Source organism: Pteronotus mesoamericanus, unplaced genomic scaffold, assembly GCF_021234165.1.
Source record: "Pteronotus mesoamericanus isolate MK-2021 breed Mesoamerican mustached bat unplaced genomic scaffold, CSHL_Meso_final contig_65, whole genome shotgun sequence".
NCBI lineage: Eukaryota > Metazoa > Chordata > Mammalia > Chiroptera > Mormoopidae > Pteronotus > Pteronotus mesoamericanus.
In genome coordinates, this window is record NW_026555228.1 from 11492400 (window position 1) to 11509441 (window position 17042).

Sequence of the window (17042 nt, forward strand, 5' to 3'; positions counted from 1 at the left end):
AGTGCGAGTCAAGCTGCTGCTTGGTGAGGATGTTTCAGGTTCCCGGGCACATCGGCTTAGAGGAGGAGAGAACCTCCAGACCCTGCTCTGACAGAGCACCTTGGAGGCTTGGCTCTCATTGGCTCTGGGAATGAGTGGAGTGGAGTCTGCAAGTGAAAGGTGTTCAGTGCCTGGGAGGGGCAGGGGACTCAGTCAAGACGAAATCCAGGGGTTCCACGCTCAGATACTCTCACAGCCAGTAAGAGGGGCATTAAATAACCTACAGGAATAAAGCTAGTTGGGTATCAGCAAGAGCCCGGGCAAGCACAGAGGTGAGTGCAAATTGTCTCTGGGCCTTGGTGTCTGGGACACAGTTCTGGTGGGTAGGAATGAACGTGCTGTCCGTGATTCCGCCCAGGCTGTCTTCATTCAGGGTGCCGATTAGGGTTGCTAGGTTTCTGGAATTGTTTTTTTATTTTTGTTTTTTAAAGAAAAGTCAGAAGTACAGATTATTATGTGGAAACTCACACATTTTAAATCTTGGTCAATACTTTGGAAGCCAAACTAAATATGTCCTGGAAAAATACCATTTTGTGCCTTTAAACTAACATTCTCTCTCTAATCTTCACAATCAAAAATCGGGACCTTTTATGTCAGAGAATTTCTTTAATTTTTTAATGTTATTTAGTAGAAGGTCATGCATAATTTTAAAATACAGCATATTAGCTAAATATTTTACAAGCTGTTTGAGTGGAAAGTTATACACTGGGGATCCTTAGAGAATTCATGATGCGTCATCACTATAAAGAGAGGTGATGCTCCAGTCCCACTGTGACACACCCTGATCCATATACTCATGATCTACATGACAGGAGAGGGGATTAAGGGTGTGTGTGTGTATGTGGATGTCTAAAGTTATTACTCATTATTTTTCTCTTCCATTTTTTATTAGTGATGATTTATATTTGTAATATATGAATACATGCTCCTAGTTAGAGAGCCATATCCACGGAAGGCAGGTGGAGACCCCAGGGATGGCTGGGAAGGGAAGGGCTGCTCACTACGGGCCTAGTGTGACTGCGATGGTCAGGATGTAATGTTTTTAAAATCTGGTGATGATAATAAAGCCGCTAACTTTTACTGAGGTTTAACTGACCGGCCCTCTTCTAAGTGCTTTCAATGTGTTACTTCATTTAATCCTCACATTGGGCCTGTACCTGCTATTCCTTCTCCCATTTTCCAGATGGGGAAACTGAGGCTCAGAGAGTAAATGCCCCAATAGAGCCAGTGCTCTATTCCCTTGCTTCTCTCTAAAAAACACTTGCATTGTCACCATTTTTATGACTGGAATGAGGAGACCTGTCATAATGAGGAGACTTCGTGGCTTTTTAAATAATTATTTGACCCTTATCAGGAAATTATTTATTCATATATTGAGATACTATAAAAATAAAAGACACACATTTTCTATTTTTTTTTTAGCATTTTAGAGATAGGAAACAGTTGGAATGGATTTTATATCTAGTATGTCAATATTTTAAAGACGAATACAGTTGAAATCTTAATTCACATTCAACCAATGGACATTGCACTTTTGTGTTCACACAATACTCAGAAGAAAGAGAGAAACAATATAAAATAAGTTGATTATCAGAAAATTCATCTAAGAGCAACTTTCAATTTGGCTCAGTCTATACACTGAGCTCAATTTCCAGTATTTTCTACATATATCATTCTGAGGAGTGATCCTTGATGTTTGGCATGGTGACCCAAGGCTCTGTAAGACTTTTTATGAAAGAGTCTTTTAAAAATGTTTACCATTCTTTAGTTACTAAGGCAGAAATGTGAACATATACATCCAAGAAGACTTCTCTATTAAGTGTGGAAGCCAAAAAAAAAAAAAAAAAAAAAAGAAGAAGAAAACAAAAAGATCTTTCTGCTTTTACTGTCATTTCTAGAAAATTCAGTAGTATTGGAGTTTCCATTTAAACTTTTGGCTGAGCTAAGTTAATAAACCATATCATTTTACTTCACTATAGACACTGTGTCCCAAAGTACTTAGGTTTATTTATGTATGTCAATTCTGCCAAAAGGCAATTTTTGTTGTTCCCTCAAATTTTCTGTGTTTTTGTTAAAGGGCAATGAAAAAAATATTCCAGTACTTGTTAAAGTGGTAAGGAAGACTTTATTCAGGATTATTGCAAAAGGCGTGAAGACTTTCACAGTAGGGGAGAGAGATTGGGTTCAACAGCTGGGGATTTATGACGAACAAGCAGACTAAGGGGATGGGGGGGTGGGAAATTACTGAGGAGACATCAAGGGCTGGGGGACTTTTGCTGAAGGCAGGTCGCAGTGCTCACATATCAAGGGTGGGGGACAAGGAATTGGACCAGATATGGAGGCTGCTCAGATATCAACAGTGGAGGATTCTCTCCAAACTGACTTAATCGGGATTCTTGATAAAATGGGGCTATGCAAGCCTGGGATGAGCAGAACGGGGGTCAAGGTCAAGGCCCAGTAAAGAAGACGGCTTACAGGAACCTGGCTGCAGTTTAGTCAAGGAGAGGGCCTCTGTCAAGCCTCAAATCAAAGCCAAAGTCACTGGGCTCTTACTATACATTAAACATTCTTTATACAGAAGTTTAATCTAGTTAATGAGGAACAAATCTCTTACTACACTTCAGATACAGACTTTACTGAGTGAAGAATTAAAACTTTACTTACTCTGTGAAAGAGTTCACTAATTGCCCCTGTACTCTGGTAGCTTATCCTTTTTTCTCTTTATGGTAAAGCCATTGTTCATGTTCCTAAGTAATGAAATAGACGACCTACAGTATCTTCCAATTTTCTGGGCTGTTTTGCGTGAGCAATTCCTGTAGTAATTCTTCGCCCAAGAACAGGTTTCTCCTCCCACCCCATAGCGCTGCAGCTGGTGCTGAAGACTTAAGTGCCCACATGGGTCCAATTGCAGTGGTGGAGTTTGAACTTGCAACCTCCATACACTAGGAGTTCACCTCATTAGTGAGCCAAGATAATTGAATTGATGTGCTGCCATTAATATTCAAGTTCTCCAATTCCCCCCTCACGGTTTCTCTCAGTAGAGTAAATGAGATGTAACCCTAGTGTTGGTGGCAGAAGTCAGAATAAAGTCAGCGTCATGCATTATAGCAATGCCCTTATACGGAGGGGTCCTTCGTTCCTTGCAGAAGCTGCTACTCATGAGGGTTGGTCTCAGTAGAGCCATTCTACACAAGCCATGCTAAGGATGTTCTCTGTGGCTCCCAAGTTTCTGTGTTTCGGTTTGTGTAGTCAGTGGTAACAGCTACAATGTCAAGATCAGTTTCTCTGGGTCTTTGCTGAAGACCTGTCTGAATTAAGGCTAACCAAAATGCTTTGAGTTTTAAAGGGCTTTTTAAAAAATATAGTTCTAAGATATTGACCTCATATAGAAGTTACATCGATTTTCTGCAAAGTTGCATTAGCATCTTATATCCCAGCTTTACTTTTATTAATTCGGGTAAGTTAGTCAGCCTCTTTGTGCCTCTGTCTTCCTGTCTATAAAGGGCACATGAGTTTCTGCTGCTAAAGTAATGCTGCATAATGATCAGTCACAAAGCCTCAGCGGGCATCACCGACAAGCAGTTGTGGCTGATACACCAGGAGTCGGTTGGTGTCCACAAGGGCAACTCTACTTATTTTGGCTGGGCTTCTCGAATGTCTGGGGGTTGGTGGGCCTAGGTGGGCCTCAGCAGAGGTGGTCTGGATGATGCGGCTCTGCTCCAGGTGTTTTACTCCCTTCAGCCTGGCTAGCCTGGCCACGTCCTCATAGCGGTGGCAAGGGTGCGAGTGAGCAAGCAGAAGCCCTGCGGCCTCTGAGGCCGAGGCTCAGAATCGCCATATTACCGGATCTGCATTCTGTTAACTAAAAAGCAAGCCCCAAGGCCGGGCCAGGCTGACAGAGTAGGGAAGTAGACTCTGCATTTTTAGTGGAAGGAACTCCAAAGTTACACAGGAAAGGGTATGGATAAAAGCGGGGGTATGGAATTTAAATCATCATTGCAGTGAATCAAAGCTAGGGATTCAAAAGGAGAAGTCCCCCATATCTGTGGGGGATATGTTTCAGGACCCCCAGTGGATGCCTGAAACCACGGATAGTACTGCACCCTACGTGTCTATGGTTTTTCCTATACAAGCACGCCTTGGAGATATTGTGGGTTCAGTTGTAGACCACCACCTCAATAAAGAGAATCGTAATCCTTATTGTTGGTGGAGGGTCTTGACTTTAATTTGTAAAAAATGCAATATCTGTGAAGTGCAATAAAGAAGAGCGCAATAAAATGCGGTATGTCTGTATACACACACCTATGGTTAAGTTTAATTTATAAATCAAGAGACTAACAATAACTAATAATAAAATAGAACGACTATAGAAATATAGTATAATAAAAGTTACATGATGTGATCGTGGTCGTGGTCTCCCTCCTTCCCCGCTCCCAGCCCCCCATCTCTCTCTGTCTGTCTCTCCTAGTTGATCTGATAACCAAGACAGCTACTAAGTGACTAACGGGTGGGAAGCATATACATTGTGGGTCTTTTGGACAAAGGGATGATTCACATCCTGGGTGGGACAGTGCAAGATTTCATCACGCTACTCAGAGAAGTACACAAGTTAAAACGTATGAATTATTTATTTCTGGAATTTTCCATTTAATATTTTTGGACCATGGTTGACCACGGGCAACTGAAACCACAGAAAGGGAAACGACGGATAAAGGGGACTACTGCACCTACCTCACTGGTTTGCGGTGAAGACTGAGGGAGATAATTTACATAGAAGGCTTTGCACACTGCCTGGTGTACAGTGAGTGCCCAGTGATTGTTAGCTATTGTTATTACTGGGTGTCGTGACTAAGGTTAATCATAAGGAGACAATTCATAACATCAAAGTCCAGGCAGGAACTGTGGCAACTCTCCTGCACTGAGATCTCCTCTTTCTGATTTCTCTTAGAAAGAGTAAGAGTGAGGAAAGTGCGTGGGTTTTGTGCTGTTTCTAGTCCTACATACATGCCCCGTGTAGTAGCTTTGAGTTGGGGTAAAGATACTTTCAATGCCAGTGCCCTGGCCATATTCCAGAACCTGCTCTGTCATTTAATGCTGAATCTGACTCATAGTCTCATGAAACTCCTCAAGGAGCCAAATGTAATTTCTGTAACAGATCCTGGTTTCACAACTCTCTAAGGACTAAATCTTGTTACAAGAATGTCATCAGACCCCAATTCTGACAGCTCTTTTTAAGCAACCTTTGACAAAATGACATCCAGCACAACAAATAGTGTAGATATCTCATTGGGAATTCTCTTGAAATAAGTGTGGACACCACTCTTGCCCTTGTTCTTAAGTGTGCTGCCACAATGATGACACATTTGGCCCACCTTTACTGTTGTCTACATCACTGGATAATACTGGACGCTGTTGCCTTTGTCACATTATCGCCTACAGTCTTGTCAAGCATATCTGAGCAGATCTGTGGGCTGCAAAGACCCTGTACTGGAAATTCGTTCACTGGAAGAAAGCATTTATGCCTTCCAACAGAGCTGACATTTGGGAGGGGCCAGGCCAAATTATTTTGCTGGGGGAAGTGTATCCACAGCCAAAGGCTAGATCATTAGGAGACTGGTTGATTTCTAAATATTATTCTGGTCTCTGTTCCATTCCCTCTCAGAGATGCAAAGTGGGAAATAAGGAAAAATGAGTTACAAAATTAGAACACAGCCTATCTGTTCATATCTACTAAGTAGGACTTTAAGAAATCCTTACCCAACAATATGTTTATTACCCAACAATATGTTTTAGAGAGAGAGAGACAGAGACAGAGAGACAGAGAGCGCATGCACGTGTGATTGCCTCTGGTATGTGCCCCAACTGGGGATTGATTGAATTCGCGACCCAGGTATGTGCCCAGGCTAAGAATCAAACCCGCAAACTTTTGGGGTACAGGACGATGCTCCAACCAACTGAGCCACCCAGCCAGGGCAGTAAATAGGATTTTAGTCCTTATTGCCTCCACCCCAGTTAGGCTTTCTGATAAAAGGACACATTAAACGTCTGCATCACCAAACTGACATGCTTTATAGCGTGTCTGGGGCTCAAATAGCTTGATGTTCTTTTTTTTTCTTTTGCCAACATGATTAATAGCTATGCAAGTTTGTTAATCCTGACAAACTGGTATGAATTGTTTTATTAGCTCGCTTGGCTGCCAGAGACCTCAGCATTTTCTAACTATGCTTAGTTTTTCTGGCCTTACCGCCTCTCCTACATCAGTATGGGTCTCTTCTTTACTTCCTATTTTAATGCCATTATTATATCTTTATCAGGAATCAATTCAACCCATTTTAATAAATAATGAGACAATATTTACTATTAATTGGTGCATTGATTTACTTAATGTCTGTTTTTCTAGTAAATTTCCAGAAAGAAAACTTTTAGGGATTTTCCTCAGATCGTAGTCTATTTCTTCAGGGCTAACCACATAAATTAATGATAATGATTTTCAGTTTTCACATTCACTAATCAAGTGGCTATAACTTAAGGAACATTGCCCTGATCTAGACCAATGGGGATACCGGAGAATTTTTAATCTTATGTTTTATTAAGATATTACTTACAATTTCTAAATTAAAGGGGAAAAATCTATTCAACATTGTCTTCTATTTAAGATTTTCATTAAAATTACATTATTTTAAGATTACTGAACACACTCGACCTTGAAGATTTTCCTTTTTCTTCTTTTTAAAGAACTCTATCAGCCTATAATTATTTCTACCAGATATATTACTACATGTAATCTATTGCATGTGTAGTGTATGGTAACCATTCTCAGCCATCTGTTCTGCACCGTGCTGTAATCACCAATCTCAGAATGCACTGGGCTAACGTACTGAGTCATCTGATTCCCACAAAAGTTTATGTTTGAAATTACTGCAGGGATAACTGCTATACCTCAGCATATATAAACACTATTGGATTTAATTTCACTTCTTTGCTAGATACCCACTGGAGGTTTTGACAGGCATAAATCAACTTGTATTTATTGAGCATCTGCTATGTGTGTTATGTGAGAGATGAAATCATATCATGTGAAAAATACATGAGACAGGAGATTGTAAAACTAACCACTTTGTTTACAGAGCATCATAGAGGAGGAAAAATTAATTTTCCCTCTACCTTTTTTAAATTCTTGGCTGAGTATCCTCTGTACTAAAAAAGACTAACAGAAGAAAAACAAACAAAAATGTAATAACATGTCTACCTCCTGTATACATGGGAGAGACCCAGGAAAACTGAGCAATTCCTCAAAATGGCCCAAGACACCACCTTAAATACCATCCCCAGCTAAAGGCAAAAGATATTTCGAGGGGGGAGGGAAGCCAGTTATGGATGGTGATCAGGAAAAGCAGAGTAGATGAGACTAGGTTGTTATGCTTTCTCCAGTGATAAGATTTTGTTTCTAGAGATTGAGTCATTCTCTTCTCCCTGGTACAGAGAGGGAGACACCCTGACAAACGATTTGCCTTATAAATGTAAATGTCTCTTATAAAAGGGTTACTTTTCAGTTTTCACAACTTTTCCTATGTCTGCTGTTTCTTAACAATAATCAGCCTACAATAATCCATATGCCGAAGAGGCATATTTTGGGGTGGCTAATTCTGGTCCCCTTCAACACTTTGTAGTTTGCTTATGTATCCATGATTTCTTTTGATCGAAAAAATGATTCCCGTTCTCAGAGCTTTTTGGACAAACCAAATAAATATAAATAGCAATTGAACACACACCTCTATTCTGATTATAAGCCTAACAGGAACTCAGAGAAGGGGCTGAAAGTGTGGGTTTAATTGTTTGGGGTTCATGCCTATGAGGGTAGGATCTGATCTGGCCATGCGGGATGTCTTCATTGCCAGAGACAAAGCTTTACACTATTAAAGTATAGTCTATTAAGTGTGCTGTAGTATTAGATCTAAAAAAAAAGTTACATACCTTAATTAAAAATACTTTATCACTAAAAATGCTAATTATCACCTGAGCCTTCAGTATAGAGCAGTCTTATTTGCTGGTGGGGGCGTCCTGCACAATGTTGATGAAAATGCAGTGACTGTGAAACACAGTAGAGTGAAACACAACACAACAAGGATGCCTGTGTTGGCGTATGCCCCTTTAAATATATTCATCGAACTATCTTGGCCGCTTATAAAAAACACAAAATTCCTATGTCCATGTGATGGGAGAAAGGGTAAGGAGAGGGCACAAGAGAAGCAGCAGGTGAAACAATTTGTAATTTAAGATGGGAAAATCTCTGCAAAAAACCTTTGATGGACGTGTAACAGGGGCATGCATATGCCTGTGTGATTCACCAGTGCCTAGTGTCCGATGGAGAACACTGTGGGCAAAGTCCTGGGGTGCAAAGAGGGAGAAGGGGGACCAACTTTTAAATAACAGTGTTTGAGGTAAAAAACTAACAACTGCCCGTAGACAAATCAAACAAACTATATTTTCACAGTGTAGATCCATAAAATCTGAAATAAATAGATGCTTAACAAATCGCTGCTTTGCCTGGAGGGCCCTTATCCTGAATGTGGCAGGTTTTTATCATAATAACACTTGAGTTAATTTTTATATGTTATGTTTTGACTTTTGACTCAATAAATATTTTGTATGGGTAACTTCACCCTATGACTTCTGCTTTAAGTAGCGCCTGAGCGGGCCAGGCAGACACCAGCTGAGGCTCTTGGGAAAGCAAAGAGGGAGGTGGCTACTACCTGGGTTTTGACATCTATGAGTGAGGGCCACAAAGATACTGAATTACCAAGGCATGGATTTAGGAAAGACACAGGTAGTGGAGGGAGAAGGAAAGAAAAAGGGAGGAGGAAGCTGCAAATGAGTCAGTTATTTGTCATTCTTTATCCTGGCCGTAGGCTGAAGTCTTTTTTGCCTCTTTTGCTGGTCATTTGGCATGCCCATCAGCAGTGTACAGAGAGCTCTGGAAAACCTATGCAAAATGCTTAAAATGTTAATTTAATAGGCATTCTATAACGCTGAGGAATGGCATTTTAAAATCCACATATAAGTGGACCTCCCCCTGCCCCAGCAGTTCAAACCTACGTTGTGTTGTGTGGACCCTCGCCGTTCAAACCTGTGTTGTTCAAGGGCCAATTGTGTTCTTTGGTGACTGTCCCGCTTTGCCCTCTCACGGACCACTTACATCTCTTTTTGCTGCCACGTTTTCAACATTTTTTCCTCCTCACTGGATCTTTTCTATCAGTAGCTGTTTTTCATTTTTAAAAGGATCTGTTTAGAGTGTTTTAGATTTACAGCAAAATTGACGGGAATGCACAGACATTTCTCATATACCCCTGACCCCACACGTGCAGTCTCCACCATTATCAGCGTCACCTAACAGAGGGGTATGTTTGCTTACCAAAGGTGACGCTGCATCTGTACCTCCTAATCAAAGTCCATAGTTTACCTTAGGGTTCACTGTTGGTGTTGTACATTATATGAGTTTAGAAATAGTATAATGACTTACATCCATCATTATAATATCGTACAGAGTATTTTTACCGCCTTAAAATTCCTCTGTGCTCTGCCTATTCATCTTCTCCCCACCTTTATGCATGGGAACAACTAATGTTTTATTGTCTTCACAGTTTTGCCTTTTCCAGAATGTCATATAGTTGGAATCATACAATATGTAGCCTCTTCAGATTGGTTTCTTTCACTTAGTAATATGCACTCATGGTTCCTTCATATTTTCTTAGGAGGTGATAGCTCATTTATTTTTGGTACTGAGTAAAATTCCATTCTGTGGATGTACCACAGTTTATTTACCCATTTAATAACCTACTGAAGGATATCCTGGGAGGGTGGGAGGGTGGGTCCCTCCCAACATTCCCAGTCTTAGGAAATTGCAGCAGGGTGCATGTAGTTGCCCGCGCCTGAAGCCTGGGAATTACTCTGACTCTCCCTGCTTTCCTCACCTCTCCACATGCAAAGCAATCACTGGGGTTCCAGGGATTCGGTCACCGAATCCCTCTCAAATCAATCCACCCACCTCCTTCCGTCCTGCTGGCCCCTTCCTGGTTTGGGAAGAGACCTCTTTATGTGAAGGTAGCGGACGGGACACTGCGTGTTGCTGCATGACAAAGACATAATGACGCAGGTGTGCTGGTGACTGCACAGGCAGGGATCTAGTCCCTGGAGATTTCCTCGTCGTTTTAACACCCTCCATGTGTAGTTTTTCTGTTTGAAATGTTTACTTCTGTGTCTCTCTGTCAGTTCCCTTCCACTTCCCTAACATTTTCCTCTGATTTATTAGGGACGCCTCTGTTGCTCCTAGGAGCTCTGAGCTCATGACTGTCATTTAGCACTGTGGTGGGGTCCTGGCTCTGACCCTCCTGAGCTGTAAGAGCTGGAACAGATTGTGGATCCTCTGGACTTTTATTTCCTTGTCCGCAAAATAAACGGCTTCTACAACAGCGGGTCTCCACCCTGTCTGCACAGTCACCTAAGAGCTTTTAAAACTCTGGACACCCAGGCTGCACCCAGACCAGTGCCGTCAGCTTCCTGACGCTCAGGCCTCAGGATTGGTTAAAGCTGTCTCCAAAGATCCCAGCATGCAGACAAGATTGAGAACCAGTGACTTAATAATTTTAAAAGGTCTTTGCTCTTCTGTCATTTCATATTTTCATCATGTCCCAATCCGAGGTTGAGATTTCTCTTCTCTTAATGTTTCTACAAAGTTGGGAAGAAATAGCTGTGAAGTTCCCCCCATCCTTTCCCATCTGCTGTTTGTTCTTATTTACATACGATGGAACCCAGCCCACTGATTTACAGCTCTGGTTCCTTACAACTGTTATTGAACTGAAAACATAGCTGAAAACTTATTAAACAGAAAAAAATTATTTTGAGCTTTGTGCTGACAATTTATTATAGAACCAAGGGAACATCGAAACTTTTTTCCTTTTAGAATTAATTCTAAAAATGGATTTGCCAGCCCATAATCTCAAATGAAAAATTTAATTCTGGTGCTAAACCCAGTATTTATTCTTTCTTGAGTCTCCTATTAATAAAACTGAAGCATCTCTGCAGGAGAATGGAATTTCAAGAGGTTTGCATCCATAAACAGTCAGGGCCTCACCAGACTGTTCCACGTGGGCCTTGGAAGTTAAGTGTTAGATAGCATCACCTCCCCTCCCCCAGTCCTCTTTGCTGATGCACAATGAACACTGGGAGAAAAGCCATGAACATGGGTGTGGTCTCACTGTTGAAACACTTGGGACAGGTCCTTCCAAAGATAGCCTTTCTGCAGCGCACCCTTTAGACCTACTGTTCGAGATTTGAAATAGCATAAGACTTTTCTGAGCTGCATGGGAGGAGAGAGGAGAGTAGGAAGGCTGCAGAGAATAGCCAGGCATTTGGTTTAACCACTGACACTGAATTTGCAAAGAACTGGGGTCCTGACATGTGTGATTTATATTGGAGGTGTGCATTTTGGGATGCTGGTTCTCCTTTCCTGTCTCTTTGTTACCAGTATCTCTTTCAATGGGTCACTCACGTGATCCTGCCATACCTGTCTGAAATACACAGCACATGTCTTTGCTTCTCTCTCTCTCAGACCCTTATTAAACTATTGAAATTAGTGGCACCTTGGTGAAGACGGGCTAGTGATTACTCTGATGGAAAGAAATGGTTAATTATCTTCTTGGGGTGGCGGGTGTAGGTGGGGAGCTTTTTCCTAGGAAGGGTGATGTTGCCACAGTATGGAGTCAAGTTGAAAGGAGCCTCTTTCCTATCACGTTTAGCATCGAACTATTTCTCCTGGCCTAGAAAACCTTGTCTGAAGCTTCTTGGTTTTTGACCTGCCTCTTTGGGTATTTTTTGTTTGTTTTTGTAGATGGAGGAGTTGATTGAGGGTGTTCGCTGGGCCTTTATTGACATGCTGGAGAAAGAAAATGAGTGGATGGATGCAGGTACCAAAAGGAAAGCCAAAGAAAAGGTAAGGGTTCTTTTTAATGAAAAACAAAACAAAACGAAACAAAACCCAAACCCTGACTTGTGGTTTAATAGATTTTCATGCACAACACTGTGTAGTAGATTTTTTTTATTGACTGAGCTCTTGACTCTGAATGACCCCAAAGTTAGGTGTCTGTTTTGGGATGAATACATAGATTTCATCACCAGCAGGTAAGAGAAAATACGATGACTTTTTTTTTTTGAACTGCATTTTCAAACACCTTGTAATTCAGCCTTTCCTTCTCTCCTAATTGCCGTCTGTAAGAGACACATGGCCTGCTGCCCAGCGAATTTTTGCCATAAACCATCATTGGCTGTGGCAGAATGCAGAGCAGTGGGGAGCCTCGGGGAGCAGCTGGCAGAAGAGCCCTCAAGGCACAAAGGAGACAAACCCATATTGGCCTTGTGTCCTTCTGTTCTGTGTATAATGTGCACAAATGTCCTTAGGCAAATCCTTTCCTATAACTTAGCAAATTTGCTTTCTAACCCATCACTTTGCACAAGTGATCCAACTAGCATGCATGTAAACTGCAGACCAGTGGTAGACAATTGTGTAGGAATAGAGAAGTATTTCCTAATAGAAGTGGACACTTCCTAGACCCTATAAAATTTTCTGGTACTGTGCAACAAGATAAGGGAATGAATGAGAAAAGTATTAGCAGCCATGCTGTTGAAAATGAAGAATGGGACCCATCTTGAATCCTAGGTATTCTGATGGAACTGGAGCTCAAGTGGGTAGGGAACACCTGCTGCATTCCTAACACATGCTCTGTGCAGCTGGGAGATTCTGAAATTAGGAGCATCTCTCCTTTAGAGATGTGTTTGTGAAACTTTCCTGATGATAGCAATCACCTGGGGTGTCTGGACGCACTGTAGTTTTCTGGACCCCTCCCCAGCCAGGTCTGATGTAGTGAATTGAGGGTGCAGTCTAAGCATGTGTGATAACCAGCCTCCCTGGCGATGATTATCACAAGGCAGGCCCAGGGAATACGGCTTAGAGTCATATTGAGTCATGCTGAGCACGAATATTTTTGCTTTATGGTCAAGAAACAAAGAAGGGGAGAACTTTCTAGGGTGGCGAAACTACTCCGTATGATACTGTAATGGTGCATACATGCCATTAAACATGTGTCCAAACCCCTAAAATGTGCAATATCCTATGAATCCTAATGTAACCTATGGACTTTGGGTGATGATGATGTGTCAAAGTAGGTTCATCGGGTTCATCGATTGTAAGAAATGTATTGCTCTCAGGCAGATGTTGTTAATGGGGGAGGCTATGCAGGTGTGGGGGGCAGAGGGTACATGGGAAATCTCTGAACTTTGTGTTCAATTTTGCTGTGAACCTAAGTCTGCTCTAAAAATGTAAAGTCCATTAAAAAAGGGCAACATTCTGGGAATACTTAGCCTTGTTCAAATAAGAACATGCAGGGGTTTAGCAAGGATATTTTCAAGAGCTTTAATACTCCTGAGATGGATAAACATTGCCATAGATATTTTTGTCAATAGACAGGAAAAGGCTGTTCAGTATTTACAGTGAAGAAAGAATTAGACAGCGGGGGTTGGGGAGTGTTGGAGGAAGACAAAGGGCAAGTTTGATTTTTTCCACCTTCAGAATCTGTCAGAATTGTCTTAAGTCATGTAAGGTGCAAGCTGATGAAGGCAGGAACATGCAGGCTGTGATGAGAAGCTTTCCAGATGGTAGATGAAACTTTCAGCACCAACATACTGTTTTTTGTTTGTTTTTTTGAAGGCTTCATTTCTTGTTGGGCTAGCTTGTGATATCTGGAACAGGATGTGTTTTCCACTGGGTAGTTGACAGCTCACTGCATTGGGGGCTTTTGATGTAAGCCTGACCCCTCGTAGACCGAGGGTTGCCATTGTGGAGGATTGGGGTGGAGTGGTGAGGGGTGTGTGGCTGTTACGAATGGAGGGATATCAGGGGACTGCAGTCAGGTCTTCGGGAAGTATGGATGGCGATTGTCTTGGGGAGATCCTCTGAGTCGCATAAGGGAGCGGAGGCCTTCTAATTAGGCCTTCTAGGCAAGTGACCAATGGGTTCGCTGGAAGGGGGATTGTTCTCGGTCTTAATATTAGACATGTTTCTGTTTGCCCCCATCCTGAGTTGCTCTCCACTCTTACATTTCCTTTCCATGAGAGCCCTCAGTTTTTCTTCTAAAAGCACAGTAAGTCCCCACTTAACATCAGCAATAGGTTCTACAACTTTGAGTGAAACGATGTATAATGAGACCAGTTTTACCATAGGCTAATTGATATAAACGAGAGTTAAGTAACTATGGTAACTTAACTCATCAACTTTGTAACAAAACGATGTTGAATTAATTAATGTTATTTGAGGACCTGCTGTATTCTTTGAACAGTTTGGGCTGTCTTTTAGCTGGGTTCAACCTGCCAGGAGTGCAGATATCAAAGCTATTGTCCTGCTGGATCTTATCCTGTCCCTGAGTATATCCTGTATTTCACAGTTCAGGGCAGTTCCTTTAATGAAAGGCAAGAAAGAGGGAATGTTGTCCAAGAATTCCCAGCAGTTCTGTAAGGCAAGTCAGGCCCTGGAGATTTTCTTTATCCAAATTAAACGAACATGCAGTTCTAGAAATGACCTCTGGGTGGAGCTCGTAGTACTCACAAAGACCACACTTAGAGATCTGAAGGCTTTTATGCAGTTTTCTGCTCTGGGATTGTTTTTGAAAAATTATTTTTTTCTTGCCCTTTTTTCTCTGCTGTCCTCGATTTGATTGCCTTTTAATAGTCAACAAGAAAGGAGAGACTCTGCCTAATAATTCCTTGAATCTTAGAAGGAAATCTCTGATGATCTTAGGGCTTTGTCTTTCTGATGCTGAGTAGCCCCTGCATTAAGACAGGATTTGCCCACATTCGAAGTGGAGGTGAATAATTCGCCTGCTCTTCCTGGTATGACTTGGCACCGTTCTTTGGGCATGTGTTATATGCAGTATATCACCCAGGCAGAAGATTTCTCATCAATAATAGTGCCCACACAGGCCAATGCTGAGTCACTTGGCAACCCATTGGGAAAGCTAGAAAAAATGTTCTGATTTGCAAGGGGGAGAAGCTTTCCTTTCCCTTACTGTTCAGCTCTGGACTGCAGCTAATTACAGTGCCGCCTCCTAAGGAGTGTTGACCTCAGCATTTCTGTAGTGACTGGCCTGAACTGGAAGCGTCCAGATATCTGCGGTGGGCTGAGGCCTAACACCCTGGCTTTTGTGGCAGTGACCCAGGTCTCAAAATGGAAGCGTGGGGATGTAGCTTTGTTGTGCTCTTTTGCTAGGGGTGATCACTGTAAAAGATAAATGAGGATGCCTCTGTTCCTGTGAAGGATAAATTTGTTATCTCTGCCTCCCTGCCTTTTGCCCTCATCTCTTAAGAGGTCACGATTGGTTTTGTGTTGTGAAACCAACAGTGTAGGTTTCAACTGGAAATTTAGTATGGTGAAAAAAGCATCAGTATTTACTTAGGATTCCCAGCCAGTATGTGCTCCTGTTGTAAACAAGCGCTAAAGGATAGGAGGCCTGTTATTTTTCTGGCTATCGTATAGATGTTGAATGAGTGTAAGGTGACACATTATTTTGGGGGTGTCCTCTGAAGGATTTGCCTTTTCCAGAACAAAGCAGGAGGTCAAGGTCACTACATAGTGATTCTGAGACCTGACAGGAAGGGACACAGCACTGCCTTCCACTGTCCTGGCAGTGGGACCAGGGCTTCTGCTGGCACGCTCTGTGTCTGATCAAGAGGAACAACTTCTTGAACTCAGTTGGTCACCAGCTGGATTTGATTCTGAAGCCAAAAGCTGGATCCTTTGGAAAAATTGTTTGTTTGTACTCTTTGCCACTGGGACCTATGCTTACCAGGCCACCCCCAGACAAAAAGACCCTGGTGGAACTCCTAGGGTGGCTGTACCCTCAGGATGCTGTGAGAGGCCTTAACCTTGGCCACAGCAGGTATGAGGGTTCCTTCTGCATGGTCTGCTCTCCACAGGCATGTGACCTCTGAGCACAGGATTTGGGTGAGGTGGGAAGAATTTTCCTATACAGGGTCCAAACAAAAGTATGTCTCACCTCTTTGGCTTGATGTTTCTGTCCGAGAGGAAAAATGATCTTTCCTAATACCCTTCTAAGCTTCTGACTGGGGCCCGTGTAAGAAAAGATAGGTTAACGAGAAAAACAAGTTTATTAACATGTATATCTCATACATACATGAGAGAAACTCATAGAAATGAGTAACTCAAAGAGGTGGCTTAGAACTCGGGCTTATATGGTATCTTCCACAAACAATGTATTTGGAGAGAAATGACAAGACAAAGGAAAATGGTTTTAGGCTTCCAAGTGTGGCAGTTGTGGGAAGGTAAATATACTGGAAACTAATGGTAGGTACAGGCTAGTTAGTTAAATTTGTTATACAGATTCCTCTGTTGCTATCTCTTGGCTATTAGGGTCTAAAGTGGTCTCCAGTGATTCACTTTTGTCCCTTCTAATAGAGAGGGGAGGAGGGACAAGGCATGTTGGAGGAAGGCAGGGAGCTTTCTTGCATCTGCTGCTTCTCAGTTGTCCCCAGCTCAAAATAATTTTTATGTCGGAGGGACATATTTTGGGGTGACATTCTGGTTTCCTTCAGCTTTAAGCTCTGCGCTACCCTAGGTTTTACATTTCCCCCAAGTATCCAGCCTGTACCAACTGTATTGGTGCCCTGCCCACATCCCAAGGTGTGCGTCTAGAGCAGCAGCAGCAGCCTCACCTGGGAACTTGTAGAGATGCAAATTCTTGGGCCTCTCCCCAGACCTTCTGAGCTCTGGGAGTAAGCTTCTGTGATCTGTGTTTTAGTAGGCCCTCTGGGTGATTCTGATGCACACTTAGGTTTGAGGCCTGCTGCCCTTGCTGTTGGCATCACTGCGCACCGGTCTGACTCCCAGCTGGCTGCACCTGAATTTGCCCAAGAGCTTTCTCTTCCTTCTGGAGCCTGCT

At 42.3% G+C, this 17042-nt stretch overlaps 1 protein-coding gene across 1 annotated transcript in view; it reads left to right on the top strand.

Moving 5' to 3' along the window:
* PHEX (phosphate regulating endopeptidase X-linked) overlaps nucleotides 1–17042 on the top strand; it is a 161798-nt gene that overhangs the window by 62522 nt on the left and 82234 nt on the right. The window contains exon 12 of the mRNA XM_054581205.1: nucleotides 11927–12028. Coding sequence (XP_054437180.1) covers nucleotides 11927–12028 — 102 coding nt within the window. The remainder of the gene's footprint in view (nucleotides 1–11926; nucleotides 12029–17042) is intronic.